The sequence below is a fragment of the Phalangium opilio genome, unplaced genomic scaffold (genome assembly GCF_054372755.1).
Source record: "Phalangium opilio isolate 3A_F unplaced genomic scaffold, DU_Popi_V2 ptg000061l_1, whole genome shotgun sequence".
Classification (NCBI taxonomy): Eukaryota; Metazoa; Arthropoda; class Arachnida; order Opiliones; family Phalangiidae; genus Phalangium; species Phalangium opilio.
The window spans coordinates 5,055,768-5,074,293 of NW_028324178.1; the positions used below are offsets into that span (position 1 = coordinate 5,055,768).

Sequence of the window (18,526 nt, forward strand, 5' to 3'; positions counted from 1 at the left end):
AGAATATGGCGCCTTTTTCAGTTTTTTGGCCATGTTTCTTTACTATGGATAATTCAATACAATAATTACAAGTACATCTTAACAACGTTAGAACATGTCAATATCAATTTTATTACAACCTGTAAAGTTGAACATATTTCACGAGGGAATAACAAAATAACTGTTTCACAAGACAAATAAAACTTCGCTATGCCACTCAACTAAAAAGTAAATGGAAATTGCACGTTTGAATTTCAACCCCCAGTCATAACCTTTATTTCTCTCTGGTTTTAGTTTGTACTGGTTCCTCTTAATTTTGTTGTCAATTCATTCCATTATCATTTGGAGCTGTGTGGCCATCATGGTCCTAGCTCGAGCAATAAACGGAGGAAAAAACCACAGATAGTCTGACACAAACATCTCTGGGTGCCTTCATTAAGATTAGGTAGTTGTGGTTCGCGGAAAATTCTAAATTATCAAGGTGAGTAACAAAATTGAAACAGGGAAAGATTAAACGTTTAATACAAAATTCAATTACAATTAGTTTTCATACAAAGGTTTCAAGTACATCATTTACATAAAAATATATACATTACACCGGAAGTGAGATGAGACTAGAAGTACTGAGCTAACCAAATTCTTCACTCGGCGAAAGTGAATATTCTTGATAACACACCAACGGTTGGCCCTCTAGTGGCGGTATCAGAATTTCCCCTCCAAAACGTGAGACGCTCGCGGTGGTAGACGATCGAACTAGATTCAAGCACCCGCGTCCGTGTTTCGCCGCTTTAGGTTGAGGGGAAGGGGGTAAGAAATTTTTTTTTGGAACTCGACCAATTTTTTTCCCTCTAGCGTAGGCGCGATTGAAGCGGCGTAAAATCCTCAAATTTGTTCACTAATGCCAGGATCTATCACCAATGCTAGAGCCCTTCACTTCTAGTCTCATCTCAATTCTAGTCTCATCTCACTTCTGATTACACCATGTTATATATATATTATTGTTGATGAGGCGGGGCTCACGCCCTAGCACCGATGCCAAAGGCATATTGTGCAGCCTCATAATCAGGCCTTGAATAGGCCCGTAGCCGCAGCGTAGCGAAGAATTCGCTCCACCGTAAAAGAGGAGACCCGCGAGGGCTCCACAGTGTGTGAATCAAAATGTTCTAGTCTAAGCGAGGCGAAGAAGTCGCACTCGCAAAGTACGTGAGCGGATGTTTCTTCCTTCTCCTGGCACGACCTGCAGAGGGGGTCGTCAGCAAGACCCATCAGATGGAGGTGCCTATTTAGCCGACAGTGTCCGGTCAGAAGACCGGTGGCCAGCCTAATATCCCATCTGCTGAGCGAAATTAGGTCTCTAGCACGAGACCTGCAGGGACCATTGACTAACTGTTTTGTCTGTCTCTGGCCATCCATGTCATGCCAGAGCTGGTTTTGTCTGACAGTCATCCTGTCATGCAGGCTCCGTTTGACATGCCCGTAGGGGATGGGGACGGCCGGCTCCGGCCCCAAGAGCTTGGCCTCCGCGCCCCTTTTCGCAAATCTATCGGCTTGCTCATTGCCATAATAACCGCTATGCCCTGGCACCCAGTACAACAGAACCCTGTTGCAGGACGCCAGTTGCGCTAGCAGATCAAGGCAGCTACGCACCAGTTGAGAGGTAATCTGACACTGGTCCAGCGCATTCAGGGCGGCCTGACTGTCAGAATAGATCCTCACAGTCCGTCCGTTATACCCTTTGTTAATGCAGTAGTCTGCGCAATAACAGATCGCGGCAATTTCCGCTTGGAACACACTAGCAAAGGTGCCCAGGCAAGCAGAAAAACCGACCCTTGTAGTTTGGCAGTAATAGCCGGCGCCAGCGCCGGAATCAGTCTTGGAACCATCGGTGAACCAAATAGTTTCACCCCCAGTGCCAAGAGGCAGCAGGTTAGTCCACTCGGCCCGACTGGGAAAGTGGATGCTGAATGGCTTAGTGAAATCAAAGCTGGTAACGGTTTTGTCAGAGCACATCGTTAACGACGGCTCAAGTGCAGCGTACTGCCGAAAGAGCTTCGTATGGCTGTAATCCCAAAGTCTTGGAACCCAACAGCCATTAATGTGGAGCCTGTAGGCCCCCATGACAGCCTCCTCCTCAATGAAAAGATGAAGAGGTAGCATGTCAAGAAGCACCTCCAGGGAAGCAGTTGGGGTCGATCTCATGGCCCCTGTAACACCAATGCAGGCAAGCCTTTGAAGCTTGCGCAGGGCAGCCTGCACCGTCTTCAGCCGGACCCTTGTCCACCAGACAAGTGCCCCGTAAGATAGTATGGGTCTGATGATCCCAGTATAGAGCCAGTGTACAGCCTTGGGGTTGAGGCCCCAAGTCTGGCCGACTGAGCTCCTGGTCCTCCAGAAAAGCATCTTGGCCTTCTTGATACACCGATCAAGATGCGGCTTCCATGTGAGTCTGCAGTCAAAGGTCACCCCCAGGTATTTTACCTCGGAGGACTTTGTCAGGACCTGGCCAAAGAAGGAGATATCATTGAACAGATCCTTAGTATTCTTCCTCGTAAACGGAACAAGGACAGTTTTATCAGGATTAACGGAAAGGTTAACCGCCTGACACCATTGCTCCACGCTAGAGAGAGCAGATCTCATAAGTGTGGTGACAGTATCCGGGAACTTCCCGGTAAAGACTATTGCTACATCGTCCGCATACCCGAAGCAGCTACAGCCCCCAGCACCCCCGAGTCTCTCCAAGAGTTCGTCCACCACCAGGCACCACAACAGGGGGGAGAGCACTCCACCCTGAGGGCAGCCCCGGCTGGTAGTCACCCCTAGAGAGTCCCCAAGGAGGGACGCCGACACCTCGCGGTCGGTAAGCATGGACTTGATCCAACGGCCAAGAGTGTCGCTGATGCCAAGTCTCTTAACAGCTTCAGTAATAACCGAGCTAGAGACCTTGTCAAAGGCCCCCTCAATATCGAGGAAGACGGCCAGTGAAATTTCCTGAAACTCGAATGACCTGTCCAGGCAATTCGTGAGGCCGTGAAGGGCCGTCTCAGTTGATTTACCTTTTTGGTAAGCAAATTGTGAAGAAGAGAGAGGAGTTACCGAAAGTACCTCGTCTCTAATGTACCTGTCCACCAGCTTCTCCAGGATTTTGAGGAAGAAGGAGGTCAGGCATATGGGCCTAAATGCCTTCGCCTCGAGGTAGGAAACCTTCCCGGGCTTGGGAATAAAGATGACCCTAGATCGCTTCCAATCACAAGGTATGTGACCGAGAGCAATGCAAAGTCTATAGATTTTGCATAACGGAGAGGCGATGTGGTCTAAGCCCTCCTGCAAAAGCCGAGGGAAGACCCCATCGGGTCCCGGAGACTTGTAGGGCTCAAAACAGTTGACAGCCCAACGAAGCTTGGGAATCGTAACAACCTGCCTGGCTACAAGCCAGTCCTCTCTCTTCGCCCTGTGCAGAACAGGGTATAGAGAGTCAGGGTTTGTTGGATTGATTGGAGTGGAGTCAGGGAAGTGGACCTCCAGCATATGCTTGAGAGTCTCAGCCCCAGACTTAGTGTACACACCCTCCTGCAACTTAATAGTGTTAAGACGATGTGTGTTGTCGTGCGCTAGGATCTTCATGACCCTAGCCGTGGCAGGGACATTGGAGACTTGCTCACAGAAGGTCCGCCAAGAGTCCTTCTTAGCAGCTCTAATGGCCCTGTTGTAGGTATTAAGGGACTGCCTGTATCCAGTCCAGTCTCCCGTGCGCTTGGCTTTGTTGAAGAGCCTGCGCGTGTATTTCCGAAGCCGGCTGAGATCCGCATTCCACCAAGGGACAAGCCTCGAGCGGTTAACGGTCTTGAGTGGGCAGTTCCGGTGAAACGACTCAATGATAGAGCTCTCTAAGTCACCAGCAGCCCTATCAAGTTCGTAAGGTGAAGTGAGTTTAGGGGTGTGACCATCTCCGTAGCGTAGGATAAGGTCTTCCTTATAGCCGGTCCAATTGGTCCGTTTTGGATTGCGTACCTCCGTCCCCGCCGGGACAGAGGTAGTCGCGACAGTAAAGCAGATGTGCCTATGATCCGACAGAGACGGCTCAGTAGACACATGCCAGTTAGACACGGAAGACGCGAGGTTTTCCGTGGCTAGCGTGAGGTCAATGACCTCCCTTCTATTAGAAGTAACAAAAGTGGGTTCATTGTTTTGATTAAGAATATGGAGTTTACAACCAACTAAATATTCTAGTAAATCATCACCTCTCCTGTTGCAGTCAGAACTGCCCCACGTGATGTGATGAGCGTTGGCGTCGCAGCCAATGATTAGTTTGTCCCCTCTCCTTTCACATTGATCGACCAAATTGATCACCTCAATTGTCGGGAGAGAGTCCGCGTCGTGGGCAAAGTAAGCAGAGGCGGCCGTGATAGTCAACTTGGCATTCCCAGTGGCCAGGACTAGCTTCACGGCCGCCGTGTCCTGGGACGTGTACAGCGGTAGAGAGATACAGCAAAGATCCCTCCGAACCAGAATACACGCCCTAGGTCTAGCAGCAGTATGGTCATAAAATAGTGACCCTGCCGCGTCAAGACCGAGGATTTTGCCATGGCATATCCACGGTTCTTGTATGAGGGCCAGATCAAGACCCTCTATAGCAAACCTCCTGCAGAGTACCGCAGAGGCCGCCTTACTATGGTGCAGATTGATTTGAATCGCACGTAGCGTCCCCATGGTCCTTAAGAGAGGGGTTCAGAAGGGACCTAGCTACACCTCATCAGTCCCGAGAGGGCCAGTGGCACCTCCCCCCCTGACAGGCAAGCTCCCAGTCCCAAGATCCTCCCCCTCACCAGGACCACTAGAACGCTCATCGGCTGAACCCCGAAGGGTCCCATCCGATTCTTCCAGTAGGGTGGACTCATCCATGGAAGAACAAACTTCCGAATGAGCCCCCCCTCCCCCTCTGTGTCTAGAGCGACGCCAGAGAGCTCCACAGCGAGATCCCCCATCTCGCTATTCCCACCCCCTGCCGCAGACTCGGCTACAGTGGTTTTAGTGGCTTCCGTGTTCTGAAGGAGTTTGAAGGAACCCTTGTCCACTCCAGTGTAGCCCACGAAGCCAGCATTCTTAATGGCGTCCAGCGAGGAGCCATCAATGGACAGTACCCAGTATCGCACTGCCCTGTCCACGTATGTCCGAATGCACTTCCAGTATTCGGTAGCAAAGCCATCGTTAAGGGCCTTTAGGCGCCGGAACAGCACCGCCGGCTCTTTAGTGATCTGGTCTCTGGTGCGGAACATTACCTTAAACGGCTTAGGGAGTTCGCTAGCCCTCATTACTGAGAGCACCGCATCCCCCACCACCGAGTCGGCTAAGTTTTCCTTCAACCATTGACCAGTGAACGTATCCTCACAGGAGTATACCAGGGCCCCGGCCGTCAGGCTAAAATTCGCAAGGCGCGGTAGACGGCTCCCCGAAGGTATCCCATCCAGCGCCCCTAGAATCGCCATCTGAATAGGGCCCACGTCCTCCTCCGTGATGGCCGCCTTCGGATAGCCTTTTTTAACAATGGCCATCTTCTCGGCGCTGGCAACGGCACTATAGGGCTTAGCCTTTTTAGCCGCCGCCTGCGAGGTACTGGGCGAGGGAGTCGAATCCTCCGTTCTAGGCCTCTTCAAATGGGTGTCACGTGTCGCCGCACCCCCAGCGGGGGTGGAGACCGTTCCAGACCCAGATTTGGCCTTTTCCCGAGCAATCTGTCGTTTACGGCGACGTTGCACGGTGCGTTTCGAAGCCTGACCAGTCACACGCACCGATAAATCGGCACGAGTATCGCTGGATACAGGCCCTAGCGTAGTGGTATCAGTGTGGGTTCTGCCCTGAGCAGACCCCTGCACCGTAGGTTTAGTAGTTTTGGAGTTGTTTTTGTTTGAGGTTTCCATAAGAATCCCACGAGTAAGGGGGCAAGTAAACGGTCACCACCCGGTAGTCCCCCACCCGGGTGGAAGGCTAGATACAACGGGGTGTCGCCTGGTGCCCCGAGGGGACCGTTAGCGATACCGCAGTTTTACTTCCCCGGTACCATGCAGCCCTCGGCACGATGCCTCAACACCTTGGCTTGGGAAGGACGCGTATCCGCTCAGCCCACACATCGCAGTGGTTACCAGCTCTCACCACCGAGGAGGTGTGATACATCGCATTGATGAGGACCCAAGCTAGCGTGTGTGAAGTTAAGAACGCGAGCGGGAAGCCAAAGCAAGGGGGGGAAAGAGAACACCCCATCTAGCTTGCGTCCCCAACTTCGAGAGCCATGTTACATATCAGTACCTTAAGAAGTGGCTGTTACACTACGTTCAACTGTTTCAATGTAGAGCATACAGCAACGAATTAAACTAAATTGGGATATCTGGCATGAAATTACTGTTTAGTTCATATGATAGGTGGCGTTAATACTTTTTTTCAACCGTAGATTTTGCCAAAGCTTTGCATCTTGCTCTATAAACTAACAGGTAATTCTACCTGGTCTTAAATCAAACCACAATTGACTGTGTTTATGCATTGGTCTGGATTTCTAAATACTCAATTAAATCCAAGCTTATCTTACGACTGTTGACATAAGCCCAAGGATCATCATCAGAGACAATAACATTTCTCTTCGGGGCATCAAGATAACATTACGAGCTTGCTTAAAATATTCATCTTGGAAAGTGGCAGTGTCAACATGAATGGGTTCTGTAGCTATGTTGCTCTGATGGAGTTTACCAATAGTCTCTATAGCGGACACATTTGGTTCAGGTTTATTCTCTTTGGATTTGACTAGAGTTTCCTCAGCTGCAGCAATTTCTCTTTCTTGAGATGCATCATGAACTTCAGAAACGAACATTGAAGTATCCTAAAAGTAACTTAAACCCGTTTCTGGAAATATTTCCATGAGTTCTATAACAGCCTTAGCTATAGAAAAAGGGTTGCTAACTCTAGGGTGTTTTAATCGGGGATCAAGATCAAATGGTTTTTCGTCTTCTGGTTTTGATTTATAATTTTCCTCAAAAGCTTCGGTTTCTTGAACATACTTGGTTTCAAAACTGATGGAACTATAACTTTTCCTCTTGGCTGGTTCCAAACACATGGTTTAGAAGTACATGCATCGGGTGTACCTCGTATGAGAAGTTCCCAGTAGAGCAGTTCTCGAAATAGCAACCGCGATTCCAAAAAAACAGCGGTGTTTTTCAAAACTGCTGTTTTAGAAATAGCGGCTGCTATTTTGGATAATAGCAGTTGTATTCTTTGGTTTCAAAAACTAACTTTTTTCTATGATCATTTAATCAGATCGTGTTTATGAATTTTTTTTTAAAAAGCACTTATATATTGTACTATTGTGCAGCCTGCATCAGTTTACAATTCTCATACAAGGATAGAAAAATAATTCGAGAAAGGGTATTTTATTTCAGAAGTAGATAATTGTAAACAGTAGTTTTTTGGAAAAGGCATATTGTAATTCGAGAAAGGTTATTTTATTTCTTAAGTAGATAATTGTAAACAGTAATGTTTTAGGAAAACGCACATTATAATTCAAGAAAAGTTATTTTATTTCGAAAGTAGATAATTGTAAACAGTAATTTTTTGGAAAAGGCATATTGTTATTCGAGAAAGGTTATTTTATTTCTGAAGAAGATAATTGTAAACAGTAATGTTTTGGAAAAGGCACATTATAAATCGAGAAAGGTTATTTTATTTTGGAAAAACAATATTATTATTTGGGAAGTCAATGAAGATAAACAACAATATTTTAGAAAAGGCTTAACATTGTTGCACTATTTCCAAAATATTACTAACCTAAGTCTAACCAAACGAAACAAAACCTAACCAGCAGACATACTATTTAGCTGAAATAATTAACTTTAACCTAACCAAATTATCCATATCTGACCTAGTTCTTTTTGAGTTCATATAACCCTACCGGGCCAGCTTACACCATAATAAACAACTATCGTTTTTCGCATATCTCTTTAGAGAACTGCTGTAACGGCACGCCGTGCTTACGAGAACCGCTATATCGGTAATTTCTGTAACGGGTAATCTGCCACTTCGGGAACCGCTATTTAGGGACCTGCTGTTATGAGTACCGCTATTATGAAATCCGCTCATACGGGAACTGCTCATGTGAAGGCTTCCCCATGCATCATCCCCAGATTAAAGCCCCGTTTTCAATCAAGCTTTTTTGATCAAAAACGCAAGCTTTTGCTTGAAAAATCACAGCGAAACGCAAAAGCAAAATATTTAGCCGTTTTCAATCGCGCTTGGGCTGAAGCTTTAAGCTTGATAGGCGCCGCTTTTGCTTGAATGTTTGTTCAAGCAGATATCTATCCTCCGTAGATATTTGCGTTAACTTTTTGCTTTCAAGCGCGACTGAGGATGACGTCACAGTTTAGTGTGCAATATAAATTCTCCCTTTGTCATGCCTCTGAGTGTGTTTTGATCGTTCGACTCGGAGATTTTTAGTGTTATATTTTACATTGAATAACTTGTGACAATTATGCTATTATTGAAAATGGCTGAAAAAAAATAAATAATAAAAGAAATGCTACGGATAGAAAGATAGGCAGCTAAAAAAGGTGGCGCTGTTAAATATTGGTGAGACATAAAGACCTAGGCTTAGCATACGCCGCCTTTTCGAGGTGACCGCTATATTTGTTTATAGTTTTAGGGGCATTATCGGTTACCACGCAGATAAGAATCCTTTCTAGATCAAAAAGTGGAATCACGGTTTGATGGTATTCCTGAATAGCGGATTGGCTGTTGTCAGCAGAATGGCGTTGATAAAATGGCAAACAAGCCAACATGATTAGCTTAGACTCGAAGTTATTTGTTGTAAAATGGCATGTGAGACTGAGATAAGAATCAATGGCTCTGGATAACCAAAAATGACACGTAAAAGAAAGAGATTGAACTTTCTGTTCAATTGCAGTGTTGATGTCAAGCTTTATGTCACTCATAAAATTAAAATAAAGCTCAGGGATAACCTTTATTGAAAACGTTGTTCGGGAAGGAATCTTTTTCTTTGGGTCACAGTTGTACATTACGTCAATGAAGCCTGGGTCATCCACTACAGAAAATGGTTGGTAGTCGAGGGGGATCATACGACCAATACTCTTTGTGATAGCAATAGCGTTTGGATGACTAGGCAAAAACAGCGTTGGTTTCGAAAATTCTTCCATCCTTGTTTGACGCTTGCGATCACTGGCCTTCTCACTTTCTTTTAAACTTGAAAATTCTCCAATGTGTTTATACTGAAGATGTTTCCGCATACTTGACGTATTACCAGCTCTTGAATTTATGAACATGTGGCAAATTTGACACTCAGAACTATTGCCATCAATTCTTCTCTCAAAAAAAAATCCATATTCTCGAGTTTCTAGACTTTTCGCTCCTCTTATTACCACTTCCACTTGCTGCTTCGTCTATCTCTTGACTATCTTGTAAAATCTGTTCTTCTGATAAAAATTTGAAATTTAAACTGACGTGAAATCACATCCATGCATCTTCGCGGCAGTTATAGTAGTTACCTTGATTATCAGTTTCACAAGCTGGATCATATTCATTACTGGCTTGGGATTGACAATCTTGTAAATTATCATTATTAGCATTATTGTCATCATCACTTGAATAGTCACTCGAAGAAGGTATTATTTCCTCGTTTCAAGGCTTGGCACCGGTTATTTTAAGTTTTTTACTCATATCGTCGCATATCTTAACTAATATAATCAGTTTAATCTATTTACTTTGGGTTTAATGTTAAAATTGACTAGAACAAAAGTCGCATCGAAGCCTACGACCTAACTCCGTCACTAAATAAGCATCAAAAATGGCTAACGCGTGCTGCAGGATACCACGTTCTTCGATGTAAAAGGCGGTAAAATATTTACAGATATATGAAGTCAGTGTACCCAAGGCTATATGATTCCACTACACAAAGAAGTGTGGACTACTGGGCCGCTCTTTCGCCCGACTTTATGCGTTTATGTCTGTCTTTTAATAAAAGATGTGTTTAAGGGCTAGGGGAGCTTAAGTAAAATATTAAGCTACAATTGAAACTGAAAGTGACAATCTTGTTTGTAATAAATAGTTCAATAGAGGAAACGAAATATCCTTAATTTAAAACTCGAAGGAAGTATTGTTATTTGAAAATTTTCCTCCGAACTTTATTAATATTTTTCAACTTTTAACTAACAATTAATAACGACAATAAACGTTTTCCAAAAATTTTTTTTAAAAAAAGGCAAGTATTCTATACCTCAACAAAAGTCTTAAACACAAAATTCCCTAATATCCCAATTACGCCCAAACTGCATTTATCAGGCCCTAAGTAATAATCAAAACGCGTCTTGGATATAACCAAGACCTAAAAAGTATCGATAAGAACAAGGTTAATCACTTGACTGAATGCACAGATATTGAAACTTTTTTTCATTAAAACGTACATGCTTAAGAAAGTAATGTTCCATCACCCTATTCCATTGAATAAACTTATTTTACTGGTAGTAAATTTTTTCCCTCTTAATAATTTGAAAAATTTACTTATCTCGGGTTTTCGAGCACAACTCCATTCCCCGAAAACATTTTATAACTACATTTATTATCACTTTTAAGAGAGTACGTGTATGACATTGTGTCGTTAATAGGTTGCTAACATATCCCCGTTTATGCCCTGAACGCTCCATAGTGAAACCTTTTGTTAATTTTAGTGCAAATTTCAACAATGGCAGCACGTTCAATAGGGACGTTATGGTTTTTACTCTTGGTTAAACTGAATTATGTAAAAGACCACTTCGACATGGAAAGACACGGGGTTAAAACTTTGCCTTCCATCTCGGTCGAGTCGATGGAAAGATCATAAATAGAGCAGAGACGGCGAGGGGTCAACCCCCCCGTATGTCCCGATACTGAGGATTGAAATCTCTTTTTTTTACGTAGAAAGGGTCCCTTATCCCTGCTATAGCAGCGGTACGACAGACAATGGTCAAACGGTTCTGCCATGGCGTTTCTATGGTTCGCAAGCAGTAGGGTCGTGCATGATATTCGTAATTTTTTGATTTTCTTTGTTGTAATTGTTAACTTAAGCATGGTCGTAGCCTGAAAATTATGACTTGGTTATTTTGCAAAATAGCCTGCGTTCACTGAGTCGCGTGATCTACGACGCTGTGGCTCGACTCTGCTACTTACTGTGAAAATTATTTTGGACACCAGAAAGGCTTTTGAGAATAATAAGTGATTGCGTCCTAACTGGCAAAAAATAGACCTTAACAGGGAAAAGCTATGAATAACTATAATTAACTTTAACTGAATCTAAAATGTAAATTTCACTATGAATACATGAGAGGGATTAAAAAAATGTTCAAAGACAGTCATACGTCAAGGTTGGACTTAAAAGTGTGAAAAGTTCAACATTAACGTTTGAATACCCATAACCATTTTGTTAATCTCTCAAGTGAATAATTTAATGATGAAAAAATATTTACACACATTTAATCCTAGGATTGCCAAATTGAGACTATATAATTGCCAGAAAAATAGTAAGCATGGGTTTTAATATTAAATTATTTTAGGTATTAAAAAGGGAAGGGGGAGATTGTTAAAATACTGCTAATATACTTAAAGATGCTTTTTAAAAAGGGTAGTGATTTGTTGGTGTAGAATCTGCAGTTTAGCTCAGAGAGTTAATGAAGCGCCTTGTATTTCGTTAGTGACATCTTCAATCCAGTTGATTAATTTTTTTTCTATATTTAATACTATTGAACTCAGATGGCGTTAGTAGTTAATGTCATTAATTTTAGTTTTTTTACGGGTTCCATCGCGCTTGATTGTTTTGCTGATGTAGAATCTGCAGTTCAGTTCAGAGAATTAATGAGGTGCCTTGTATTTCGTTAGCGACATCTCCAATCCAGTTGATTTTAGTTTTTTTTCTATATTTATTATTATTGAACTCAGATGGCATTACTGCTTAACGTCATTAATTGGCAGCATTTTTTACTGGTTCTCTCGACCTTGTTTTGTTTGGCAAACGTCCGTTAAACAATGTAATATACCATCATGGTATATTACCTTTCAGGCGTTTTGATGAAAATTGAAGTCCAAGGTTAATCAGTTGGTATTTTAGAGTAACGAGTGAAGTACTTTTAATCGAGTGGTGTAGGAGGGGGGATTTGGGGTATTTCACCACCCGCGAACGCGGGTTAGTCAGTTCCTGTAGGGTAAGCATGCTGACAAGTCCCTTATTCCCTCAAAACTTTGTTGCCCAGAAGCTTGGCTTACAGGAGTGCGCCCAACTCCCAACATAGTTAAGCACATAATTTTAGTAACAAACCATTGCTGTTCTAAATTTTAATAACGTTGAAGCAACGTTTGTTCAAAAAATTTTTTTTTAGCAAAATCATATCTGTTATGAACTTCTATTGTGTTGATGAACTTGAAGGCAAGGCTTGCCAAGCCGTTATATAACTATGCAGGGAAATTAAATAATTGACACGTATTATTTGGCCTTGGTACAGTTTGACGTTCTATAGACACTCACTCAACAAATACGAGGGTTATTTCTTTGAATATCTTTGCTGTTTTTAATCCAAAGTCGCTCTCATTCTTTGCACACGCCAGTCTAAAGTGTCTGTTATTTCGGCATAGAAGTTGAATATTTATATTTCTTGATCTGTCTGTCGAAGTCTTGTGGTGTTGTTTTTTATAATGATGATGTTCATATTTTTTAGCTGTGTAGTTTTAACCTTTTATTATACTGGTAAAGGCTATGATGAATTATCTTTCTGTTGAAGCTTAGCAGCTGGCACGTGTTGATACAATACGCTTTTAGTTGTACGAAAATAGTCTTTAAATTGCATGTTTCAAAGTTGAACATATGAACTGCTCGTAGCGTTTTTGTCGAAATAATTTTGTTCTTCGTTATATTAGTTATAATAGGGGGAGGAGGCGAAAGAAAACTTTACCATTTACTGGCTATTATATGTTCATTTAAATATGAGATTTTGAGGGTCAATTTTTATAAATTTTGTCAGGCAACTCTTAGCTTTAAGTTTGACAACAGTGCTGCTAGAACATGACAATTATTGTTTTGCGCGTGGGTTACCAAAGGGACAATGAAAAGGTTATAAAATTTTGAAGAAAAAAAATTATTCCAAAAGGCTTTGCAAATTCAACCCCTGTTGGTTTTAATCAATGCCACCCGTCACTCAGACTACTCCAGCTGGTGAGAAACACATAGAGAATATGCAAAACTTCCTGGAATATTAATTGAAAAAAAAATGTTTTAGTTATTTTATTTACACGGGTAATGTAATATATATATATATTTTTTGGTAACCGCAATTGGGGAAAAAATTCTCAAACTTTATAAAAACAAATTATACAACAATAGTAGGATATTAGTTAGTGGGACAAATTAATAAGTTCATATGGCTATTAAATACTTTAAAATAAATTTTTGTAAGTGGTATTAGATTGGGTCGGGTACACATTATTGATAAGTTATACAAAGAAAAGGTTATATTAATAAATAATATTTAAACACAAAATCTTCGCTACAGGGGTTGAAATGAAAACAGTATGATATTAGATTAAATTAATTTTGTTTATAAAATCTCGTGGACTTTTTTTGGAAAGGTTTGAAATTGTTAATGCAAAAAAAATTTTGAGCGTCTTAATGTAAAAAAAATATATAGCGCGCTTAAAAGAGAAAAATGGTAGTTGCGAAACTGATATTTAGAGAACTCTTCGAATATATTAATTTTAATCAGTATTTATTTAAAATTTGTGTACGAGTGTCTAAATCTCAGTTCCAAAAATCTGTTCAATGTTAACTAATAATATGAGTTTGTCTCAATAGTAACACCAGCTTATTAAAGAATTATATTTAATCACATAGCATTACCAACAGGGGCTACGTTTTTAACTTGTTTTTATATAAAATACCATTGGGGCAAGGCAAAACCCTTCACTAGAAAATTTAAAAATTAATTCAAGAATCATCGCCTTTTTTCGTAACAATAGCATGGCCCTACAATCCTCCTTCCTCTCCCATTCACGGTTATTATAGTCTGGGCAACATCAAAATTTATCTCGAACCATTGTAAACCTTTAACTTGCTCGAGAATTAACAATTTTACCCAATCATAAATTACTTTAAAGGGAATATGAAACTATTAGTATATCTTTGACAGATACGATGCTCCTTTCTGGTACGAATATTGAAATTTTAAGCTTTACCCGGGGTAAATTTGATATGGATTCTTCAATCACGTTAGATCCTTTAATGTGTCTGGACTCTTTCCAAGAGCAGAACAGTGACGTCAGTCAAGTTACTGACGAATCTCTCCCTTTTTCTGATTATTGCATCACTGACCTCGTACCAGCTGTTGTCTTTTCTCACAAAGTTCACATAATGTCCCGCGGCCAACGATTGACCTTTATGAATAATCACCCCTTTAGTTTTAAAAAGCATCTTGCTCAAAGTGACATTTTGATTTTCAAAACTTGATATTTTGGTCGAAATCTTAACGGGACGACCATCTTTGTAATCGCCACGGAGAAGACACAAAAATACGTACTTCCCGCTGGATATCAATACATCACGCTCTTGTATTTTTGGGTTGTTGCAAAATACGCATGGCACCTCTGTTAATCTCATCCTTTTTTCTAGAGATTTCCAATCAATTTTATCTCGGTTTTCTAGTGGAAGATTGAAAATGTTGCTTTCAACAATATTTTCCGAATTTTGTTCAACTTGACATTTGGGGCATTTGGTAAAGTTTCGCGACTTTGACCAAAAAAGATCTTTTAGAGCCTTAGAGTAATTGGCTTCCATTTCTTGACTTAGTGTCGTCAAAAGCACCATCAAAAATTCACTGGTGTCTTGTTGAACGTTTTGCGTAAAATGATTTCCGACAGCCATTCTCAGTTCCAACCCTTTACGACTGAAACTTCCTTGAGAACTCTCGATGTCGTTTATCGTGTCATGGAGGCAACGTAAAACTGGTTTTTCAACGAATGATCCATTGTAAGATTTAACCAATTCTCTTAATTCCGGCACTAATATGAGTAGTTGCAAAACGCTATTAGAATAGCACGTTACTTGATCATCGTTAGCTAAACCTTTCAAGGGAAAACTATCCAAACTCTGTTGGGCTTTCCTTTTCTTCTTCGGTGTTTCTTCACATCTCACTTCCTCGCCTTCTAAAAGGCTTTTAGATAGTGTAGGCGCACTTCTTTTCCCACCTCTACTTTCTTTCGACTCCGTTATTTCCAAAAGAGGCAGATCTGGCCTATATTTTTTGCGAAGCCTGTTATATTCCATTATGGCTCGTCCATCCGCCTTAATTTTAGTCGGATCGAACTGTAATAGATGGAGTCCGGCTAAGGACGTCACTCTCGATAAAGCGACGTACGCTATGCCCGTTCCAAGTAAATTCGGACCCAAATCCATAATGGCGCATTTTAAACTCATGCCTTGGCTTTTGTGTATCGTAATTGCGTATGCCAGGATGACGGGAAACTGGGAGCGCTTAACGTTAATGTTTGTCATGAGCAAAAATTTGACGCAAATTTTCTCAACTAAAAAGTCTATGTTAGCGTTGTCGTTGTCGTTATTCGGTTCGCGATCTACTCTGAGAAAAATACCAACAACGTTTCCTTGTTCGTCCTTCTTGAATCCAGTTACGAAACCCATCGTACCATTTACAACGCCTTTTTAAAAACTGATATTCCTTCTGACCATTATACGGCAGCCAACGCAAAGAATTAACTCGCTCTCCAAACCGCCCGTTTTGGACGGTTCGTTTTTTAGACTTTGAAGTCTCCTCAAAATGTTTTTATTCATTTTTTGCCGTAGTCAGCGAGTCTATTCTGGCAAGGAATGACTTCAACTTTCTCGACGTTTTTTCGCAGCATTTCGCCGTTGAATTTTTCGCACATGGCTAATTTAGGCATCAAACAAATTGGGTGAAACCCTTCATTGGACAGCTTAGTGAAAAGCTCCATAGCCACCTCGATGTTTTTCCTCTCTCAACCAATCTAGTTCCTAAGGTTGCAACATCAGCTTTAGAAATATTTCCAATTCTAACTCTGCTTAGAATGTCGCCGTAACTTTGGTCGTTGGCTTGTCTAACATTTTGCGTTAGTTCATCATACTTAAAAAACTTCCAAAGATCACTTCCTCCGATGCAATTGAATCTAAGTCTGGCTTCTTCGGAAGTGATTTTGATAAACAAGGGATTTCCTTGAACCGGAGGCAATTGGAAAAAGTCTCCCAAAACAAGGATAAATACAACTCCACCAAATGGTTGGTTCATTTCCCAAAATTCGTTCAGCCTCAAGTGAACGTGAGTCAGTAAAACCGATGAGACCATAGAAATTTCATCAATAATTAACAGTTTTAGATTACCCAAAGTTTCTTTCATAATGCTTATATTCTCAGAACCAAGGGAATGGTATTCGGCAATACGCCCATGATCTACCGGCAACATTAGTAATCTGTGTAATGTTACGCCATTAACATTCAACGCTGCCAAACCCGTTGGCGCGGCAATTGCCACGCTAGCAGGATTTTGAAAGCGTCGCCTTACGGCGCTGGCGAGAGTGTCGATAAGAAACGATTTGCCAGTGCCACCAGGTCCCGACACAAAAAGGCACTTGTTTCTAGATTTTTCTCCCTCTTGGGAGAAGTGATTCATGATCTGATCATAAATTCTCTTTTGATCCGAGTTTAGTGACGCCACATTGTCAACATCAGTCTCGAAATTCATTTCCATGGCAGCTTCTACATCATTCATCGCATTCTCAACTTCAATAACAATTTCCTTCCCTTGCAACGCATTTTCATCGTCGTCACTTTTTGCTTCCGAAATTACGGTTTCTGGCTCTTTCGCCTTTTTAGAAGCCTCGCATTTCTTTTCAACTTCTTTGGAAACCGAGAGTTTCTCGTGATATTCTCTCATATCTTTTGAAATGAAATGAAATAATTATTTATTGTCTATATAAGAAACTACAAAGAGTTCACGAGGATATAGACATTGATAATGTGTATCCAATATACAAATGTAGCAAAAATAGAGATCATGCACGTGACTCCGTGAGTAATAGAGAAATTAACAAACTATGAAGGAATTATACAAAAAATATATATCTTAACAAATAAATAGGCTACTGCATTATATTTTGTTTTTGTTTTAAGAAAAAAATGAGGGAGTGAATTTAGAGGTATTTGATTTGTTTCAAAGGTATGGAAAAAATATCGAGTTTAGTCCCTAGGATATTGCAAGACTTTTGCATTCTGTTAATAGGGTTTAAGTATGTTCCCTTTATGTAAAATGTGTCAGGATTATTACGCCAAACCCATGGAACACAAATATTTAACCTTGCCAACAACATGGGAAGAGGTATAATGTTATTAAGTAACTTGAAAATAAATTTAAAATCTATCAGAGTGCAGTAATGTGCTATATTTGGTAGCTTGAAGAATGTTAGCAACGTGTCATAGTGGTATTCAAGGTTCCAAAAGAAATTGTAGTAGCTATACTGCAAAAATTTTCCTTGTACACCCTCTATCTTATCACGAAGATATTGGGCACAACTCCCCCAAGCAACCCAGCCAAACACAAGACGGGACCGAACCAGGCTCAAGTAGAGCATCCGAAAGTGCCTGAAGGAATGTAATTTTCGAGTGAGTTTGAGTGACACCGCAAGGGTGCGTCGGCAACGATTAACAACATCGTGGACATGATCATGGAACAGCAGAAGGCTGTCGAAAATTGTCCCTAGGTCCTTCATAACTTTTTGTTTCTTAATTTTAAGCGAATTAATGGTGTACGCTGAGCGAAAAGCCCTACCGATTTTTCTCGTAAAGCTAACGTAGACTGATTTGGCGGGGTTGATTGGAAGGTTGTGAAGGGAGCACCAGGAAGCTAGCGAGTTAAGATCCTCTTGCCATAAAGCAACATCCCTCTGGGCGTCTATTATCTTGCAAATCTTAATGTCGTCTGCGAATTTGAGAATATTAGAGTGGTGTATGTTGTATTGAAGGTCATAGATATAAATATTAAAAAGCAGGGGTCCTAATGACGAGACCTGCGGCACTCCGCATTGCACAGGCTAAGTGACTCGAGTGAATTTGCCATTGCATTTGGAGACATTCACGCGAGAGCGTAAGTAATCTTTTATCACCATTGATGCCTAGTGTCCGGAGTTTTCTAACTAAAGTGCCGTGGGAGACCCAATCGAATGCTTTCGCCAGATCAAGGTAAATCACGTCCACCTGTCCCCGAGTGACCACCCTAGGGGCAACCAAGTCCATGAAGGACACAAGATTGGTATCGACACTCTTCCCAGGCGTGAAACCATGCTGGCAAGCATTGGGAAAAGAGCTGAACCAACGCTGCAATCTTTCATGCATAAGCATATCAAAGATCTTGGCCAAGACACACAAGAGAGAAATTGGACGATAGTTTTTTTGTTCGGTAGAAGTGCCTGATTTGTAGACAGGGACCACCACAGCAGTTTGCCAGAGGGTGGCAAAGCA

The 18,526-nt window shown here is 41.6% G+C and overlaps 1 protein-coding gene across 2 annotated transcripts; it reads left to right on the forward strand.

Moving 5' to 3' along the window:
* The first annotated feature begins 2,009 nt into the window (after positions 1-2,009).
* On the forward strand, positions 2,010-2,979 carry LOC149663984 (uncharacterized). 2 transcript variants are annotated; one of them, XM_089841908.1, is made up of 2 exons: positions 2,010-2,836; positions 2,895-2,979. In XM_089841908.1, the coding sequence occupies exon 1, from the start codon at positions 2,407-2,409 to the stop codon at positions 2,797-2,799; it is 393 nt and encodes a 130-aa protein (XP_089698034.1). In that variant the 5' UTR covers positions 2,010-2,406; the 3' UTR covers positions 2,800-2,836; positions 2,895-2,979. The 2 variants fall into 2 exon arrangements, with proteins under 2 accessions (XP_089698034.1, XP_089698035.1); XM_089841909.1 differs by having other exon boundaries at positions 2,010-2,832; positions 2,895-2,978.
* Positions 2,980-18,526: the final 15,547 nt, after the last annotated feature.

What these genes read in the sequence shown, in the direction of transcription:
- LOC149663984 (XM_089841908.1), top strand. Translation starts at nt 2,407, where the DNA reads ATGCGGCTTCCATGTGAGTCTGCAGTCAAAGGTCACCCCCAGGTATTT.